Source organism: Gavialis gangeticus, unplaced genomic scaffold (assembly GCF_001723915.1).
Source record: "Gavialis gangeticus isolate Ggan-Ray unplaced genomic scaffold, GavGan_comp1, whole genome shotgun sequence".
Taxonomy (NCBI): Eukaryota; Metazoa; Chordata; order Crocodylia; family Gavialidae; genus Gavialis; species Gavialis gangeticus.
The window spans coordinates 1,208,567-1,214,844 of NW_017728960.1; the positions used below are offsets into that span (position 1 = coordinate 1,208,567).

Here is a 6,278-nt window from a genome sequence, read left to right on the forward strand (position 1 = left end):
CAGGCGGGCAGGCAGCGTCCCTGGAAGCGGAAGTGGCGGCAGGCCACACAGGCCCCGCTGTCCCGTGCCCGGCTGCAGCCCCCCAGGCACTCCTCATGGCAGCACTCCCCCGTCACAGTGCAGGCCCCACCGGCCCCGCATGGGCACACTAGAGGCAGCAAGAGAGCAAGAATTAATCCCTAAGTGCTCAGGGGATGGGGATGGCATCAGCCTCTTCGCGCTCCCCAGTGACCTGCTGCCTGAGTCTGCTGAGAGCCTGAAACAAGAGCTTTGCTGCACTCCCAGCTTGGAAGATTGTGGGAGTCTGTGTCCTGAAATGGCAGGGATCTGAGGGATGGGAAAGGGGAGAAAGAGAGAGCGGGGTAGGAAGGGCAAGAGTGGAGGGATGGATAGAGGGAGGGGAAGCAGGGATGGAGGGATTGCCCTGTGTGTATATGGAGGCTGCAGCTGATAAGGATCTGTGTTGACAGTGTATACCCCATGGCAGGCTGTCTGTTTACAGAAAACCAGCTGCAACCCGGGCTGTATTTACCCCTCCGCTGGGCAAACACGGCAGCAGGGCCCTGGTGGATACACAACGGGTCTGATTACACCCGCAGCTGCAGGGAGTCTTGGCCCCAGCCTCTGCTGCCTCTCTGGGGGGCTGGGACAGAAACCCAGATGGGGCTGGGATGGAGGAACCCAGACCTCAGGGCACCCCAAGGCTGTACCTCTGCACCCCATCCCACCCACACACACATGCTGTCTCCCAGGGACCCCCCACTCTCCTATCTCTCTGCGTTAAGCTCCTTTTAGCGATGGCCACATCGAATTGTCACCTCCTGCTGGGACGTGCCCAGGAGAGGAGAGGCCTCAGTGGCCCCGCGGGTCCCTAGGACAGTTTGTAGCTCCTGTCTCCGGGCACTTGTACACAGTCTTGATTTTGTCTAGATAAATACGTCCTTTGGGGTTTTTTGTCTCTCCATAATGATCATTTGCAGAAACATGCTGATGCCAGCCCAGGCCCCTCTGGACCTCGGAGCTGCCCAGCCCACAAGCATCTCCTCCACCTGCCCCAGGGGTTTTCCCTCTTTGCATCTTTACCCAGTCTCCACAGGCACCGGGTGCCCAACGTGAGAGCAAACAGACTTGCCACCTGCAAAGAATAGATCCTCTGGAGCCCAAACTAAACCTTTCCAGGTGCACGGGGCCAAGAGCACTAGCAGGTTCCTCTTCCCCCTACAAGGGGCAGGACAGCAGAAGAGGTGGCCAGAAAGGCTGAGACCCTCGTGGGTTTTAAACATGCTTCTCTCCACAGGGAAACACTTTCTAACACTCCTGGTAGAGGACAGGGCTTTATACTCGGCTAACTGGATTTGCTCCACCACTCCCAGTGCAGGAACCAACTGTTTCTTTACCATCTCAGTCCAATCCCAATTGCAAACCCAGTTAGACCACTTTAAAGCCCCATTCTCTACTAAGAGCATTAGAAAGTATTTCCCTAGGGAGAGAAGCACATTTATACTGGGCTCACAGCATCCCCCCCACCCTCACCCTGGCTGGAAAAGACATTCCCCCTTGAATTATTATTTTGGATGGACTGGGTGATACCTTGGCCCCATTGAAATCAATGCCACGGCCCCACAGGCTGATAAGTCAATCAGGGCTTTCCTTTGTAGCAGTCTGTACCGGTGCACTCTGCATTTATTAGGATTAAATGATATTGCCTTCACATATTGGGCTGCACTATGGCGGAGCCCAGAAACGCCAATCGGGGTCCTGATTCTGAGTGCAGACACAGGGCCTGATTCTGGGTTGCTCCAAGCTTTGGGCAGAAAAGGGCCTTGGCATCACCCAACTTCTCATCCTAGCTCAGGAGAGCTGCTAGTCCACGACGGTGCCCTGGGCAGCACGTAGCAGAATCGCATGGTCCATGACACACGTACACACCTCAGACCACCTCACCCATGAGTCCCACTTTCCTGGGCCTGTTTCTAACAGCAGGGCTGCAGAAGTGCAGCCACCTCTGGGGTGGCTCATCTCCCCTCTGCAGGCTGGTTAAACCATTGGAAAGGTTTAGAAAAGCTGAACATGAGCAGCATCAGAGCGGGTCAAACCCATGGTCCATCTAGCTTGGGATCCTGTCTCTGACAGAGCCCCTTGGCCCATCCAATAGGCCCATCTCTGACAGCGGCAGGACTGGATGCAATATAGAGACCACGCTGACTCAGATCTCCCTCCATCCCCTCTTCAATAACCTCTCTGGCCCCTATTATTGGGTTAGAAATGCCTGAGGGAATGTCTCCAAGCATTAAAAATAAAAGCTAGGATTTCCCCTGGCTGCAACGCACCCCCTGTCTTTGAGGGGCTGTGTTCTCCTATGGTACAGTGCCATGCCCCCAGGGAAAACACAGCCTTAGCCCTTCTCTACAGCCCCCGTGCTTTCCCCCTCCATTGCCTGGGTCTCCCCTCCCCAGTCAACCTTGCTCAACTTGCAGCGCCCACCTGGGCCCACCCTGCTCAGCTTACAATGCCCGCCTGGCGCCCAGCTCCTCACCCCTCTGGCAGTAACTGGAGGTCCAGCAGCGATAGTCCAGCTGCCCATGGACACTGGTCTGGGCACAGGGCTTCTCCACATCCAGGATGCCAGGGCAGACATCAGCACACTCCTCAGCCAGCTTGTTCCCCACAATGTAGTTGTTCTCCAGGGCTGCCTCAGGCAGCAGCAGCCCCCAGTCCAGGGTGGAGAGGTGGCAGAGCTCCTGGTTGCGCTCAATGCGCACGGAGCCACGCAGCACGTGGGTGAGTCTGTGGAGGCCGATGTCACGCAGGTGCGGCATCTCGAAGATGACCAGGGCGTAGTTGAAGAAGAGGCTGGTGCCACGGATGACCGAGAGGTTAGGGAAGAGGTCACGCAGACTCTCCAGCCCGTAGACGCGGAAAAGCAGCAGGTACTCGGTGACCATGACCAGGCGCGGGAAGCTCAGGCCCCGGAAGTCCTCAGCGCCTGTGGTGAACATGAGCAGGATCTGCAGGTTGCCCTCCACGATGGTGCAGTTCTCCAGCTTCCGCAGCTGTGAGGCGTCGTTCCGGATGTCCATGCTGCTGCAGACTGCAAGAAACAGGGGGTGAGGGCCTGGGACACCCTGCCACCGATGAGCCAGGAGGCCTTGGCCAAGTCCCTTAGCTCAGAACAGAATTGCCAAGGACAGAGTCAGGCCGTAGGTCCACCTCACCCAGTCTCCTCTTTCATACCAGGGCAGAGAAGTCACAGAGTTGTGGGGTTGGCAGGGACCTCCCAGGGTCACATCTAGTCCAACCTCTGCTTGAGGCAGGATCAGACCTGCTCTTCATAAGTGAACAAGATCTGACCATGCTCTTCTCCCGCTTGCAGGCTCCAGCACTAGGAAGCTAGAAGGGTAAATGCCTCCAGGGCCAGGGGCTACTCAGCCACCATGGGGGGCAGACACAGCCTAGGATAGGACCTTGCTGGGGTCATCCCAAAGCTGTTTCATGGAGGAGATAGAAGCTGCCAACAACCAGGGCATCTGACACTGAAAAAATCAGCCCTCCAAGACGCCCCAAAACATCATTTTGTGGATGGAAAAGCTTTCGCTGGACCCCTTCCCAGCCACATCCTGGATATCACCCCCAGAGCTGCCTTGCATGCACCCCCGCCTTCCAACGCTGCCAGACCTCACCTGGCAGCCCCTGCTGGCACTTGACGGCCCCCAAGCCCCTGTCTGGTGCATGTGGCCTCTGTTTACGCAGGGACTCTCATAGCCTCCCACAGCCATGCCAGCGTTGCAACATCGGCGTGCATGCGAAGCCGGCACCGTGCACAAAGATAACATGTTCCTGGCAGCTTCCCTGGCACATTGGCCCAGGGTTTTAGACAACAGTGTCACAAGGGCTCAGGAGGGCAAAGCCTGGCCAAGACTGCAGCCCCTGCGGGCATGCATGGAAAGAAAACATGCACCTTGCTTTCATCCTTGGGGTACATTGCTGCTCTGCTGGCCAGCGCACTGGGCTGGGGGCCCCAGTAGGATCCAGCTCCGCACCAGGTGCTGACCCATGCAGCATCCAGACTGGTGCAGAGGCTGGCAGAGATGCTGGTACAACACACTGCCATTCCCCAGCTAGCCTCAGGACAGACAGCAGCCAGGACTGCATGCCCAGGGGCCATGCAGAGCACTGCACTATGGGAGAGCTGAGCCTCCAGGGCCCTTGCTAGCTGCAAAAGCTCTTGGAGGGGTAATTTTAAAGGCACTTTCTTTCCTCCAATGAGCCCTGGCAGAGCTGGGCTGCTAGGTCCTGATGCATGTGGGTACAGGGTAGAAGAGATACCAGGCCACACCCCACCCAGGGCAACCCCCAGCCTGAGCTGTCTGCAGCACCAAGCTCCCAGGGCAGCCTCTTACCCAGAGGGGAATTTACTGTAAACACCAGGAATCAACATGATGAACTTGGCTTTGAGCCCAAACATGCTGCAGGCTGAGGCAGGGAGGGCTCTGCCAGCCCCGCACGGACCAGCCGGCCGGGGAGAGGTCAGCGGGGACAGACAGGGGCCATGGGGTCCCAACTGTGCCATGCACCTGGGAAGGGAAGGAGCAAGTTCTCCAGGGGGTGTGGGGGGCTCAGGGGGTCTCACCTGGCATCAGCCTAAGAAACTAGAGTTTGATCTGCATTTCCCTTTCACGCCCCCGCCCCAGGTGCCATCCCTGGCAGGGGAAACACCATGTATCTGGGTCCATGAAAGCAGTTTTCCTTAAGTGTTCCCAGGGATAACTGTTCTTCTGGCATGTTTTAGTGCCTGCCAAGATGTTGGGGCTTAACGACCACTTTATGGAAATGGGAGGCTCCTCCCTAGCTTGCTCCTGTGGCCGTATGGCTGAGGGCAGGCAAAACTTGGGGGCATCTGAACCCCAAGCCTCCAGGCTTGGGCCTGCACATAGGATGCCTGGCAAAGGATTTGGAAACATCTGAAGCCCCTGGCTGGGGTGAAGGATGTTTCAGTTGTAGGGCCACTTATGGTTCTGGACTGATCCAAGGATTTGGACTTGATTTGGGCGATTTGGCTTGGAATAAGAATGTATTTATTTATGTTAAATAAAAAGCCATTCCCACCAGCCCCCAGAGCAGGCTACATGCCTTCCTGTGAGCCTGTAGCCCCAAGATCCCTTGCACTCGAGCCTGGCTTGGCCCCGGGGTGCAGCAGGGTGGGCACAGCTGCCCTGGCACCCAAGTTGGGCTCCTTAGCGCTCCATCTGCAGGGGTGCAGAGCCCAGGACCCAGTCAGGGGTGCATGGCAGCACCTGATCCCCTTTGCCCTAGCTGTGGTCCATGGTGCCCCCCTCCCTGCCTTTCGGGCACAGCGCCAGGCACAGCAGTGGGCACCATGGCAGCACCTGCCACAGCAGGTCGTTTTCCCAGCGCCCAGCGCTTTTGGGAGCAAACAGGCTATGGCTGGGCGATTACTGCCATCACTTATTAACCGCGCCGGCCCCGGGGCCAGGTCTGCGCCTGGCCTCCTCCGTGCACTGCAGCCAGTGCACGGTCCCCCCACAGGGTCCATCCAGCCCCATCAGGGGTCAGACCCTGCTCATTTGCACAGCCCTGACTCTGGAGTGGATCCAAGGGCCTGGCTGCTCATGGGGTGACCCCCAGCTCTCATGACTTCAATGGGGAAACCGAGGCATGGGGAAGGCAAGGCTACCCAGGCCCCTAACTGCAGCGCTGGGACCCCCGATGGCAAATACTCATCCACGTTGCTGGCCCATTTTCCTGGCGCCCTGAAACACCCCTCCTGGCTCTCTCCTCCGATCCCCACCAGCCTGGCCCTGGCTGCGTGGCCGCCTTCGATCCCAGTGCCGTTGACATCATCCCCCCCCACTTCTGCTTAGCTACAATTTTCCGCTTTCCCATCTCTTTCCACTGTTCCCTGCCCCCCTGAATTATTTATCCGTCTCCACCTCACTCTCCCTGCTGCCGTCGCATCCTTCCCAGCACAGCCCAAGGGCCGGTGAATTGCAGCATCTCCCCCCTGCCCCCCAACCCATCTCATCTCCTTTCACTGCAAGGTGCCGGGGTCCCTGGGAATTATCCAGCCAGGCCCAGGCACCAGGTCCTGGGCGTTGTTACCTGAGGCCTATTTGCATGGGAACAAGAGCAGATCGGGGTGTGGGGATAGGGAGGAGACAGCTTTGGGTTCTGGAAAACTCATGATGCTGCAGGCTCATGGCACCGTGTAGCTCAGGTAGAAATGATCTGGACTCCAGGTTCAAATCCATCCACCCCCC

General features: G+C 57.9%; 1 protein-coding gene across 2 annotated transcripts in view; it reads right to left on the minus strand.

Annotated features, from left to right (window-relative positions):
* Nucleotides 1-6,278, minus strand: part of INSRR (insulin receptor related receptor) — a 21,661-nt gene that overhangs the window by 9,670 nt on the left and 5,713 nt on the right. Inside the window, exons 1-3 of one of the 2 annotated variants that reach the window (XM_019519207.1) lie at nt 3,216-3,305; nt 2,537-3,091; nt 1-148 (exon numbers count right to left, since the gene is read on the minus strand). In XM_019519207.1, the coding sequence (XP_019374752.1) occupies nt 1-148; nt 2,537-3,080 (692 nt within the window). In that variant the 5' untranslated portion in view covers nt 3,081-3,091; nt 3,216-3,305. Of the gene's footprint in view, nt 149-2,536; nt 3,092-3,215; nt 3,306-6,278 lie in introns of those variants that run through there. The other variant, XM_019519130.1, reaches the window with a different exon arrangement.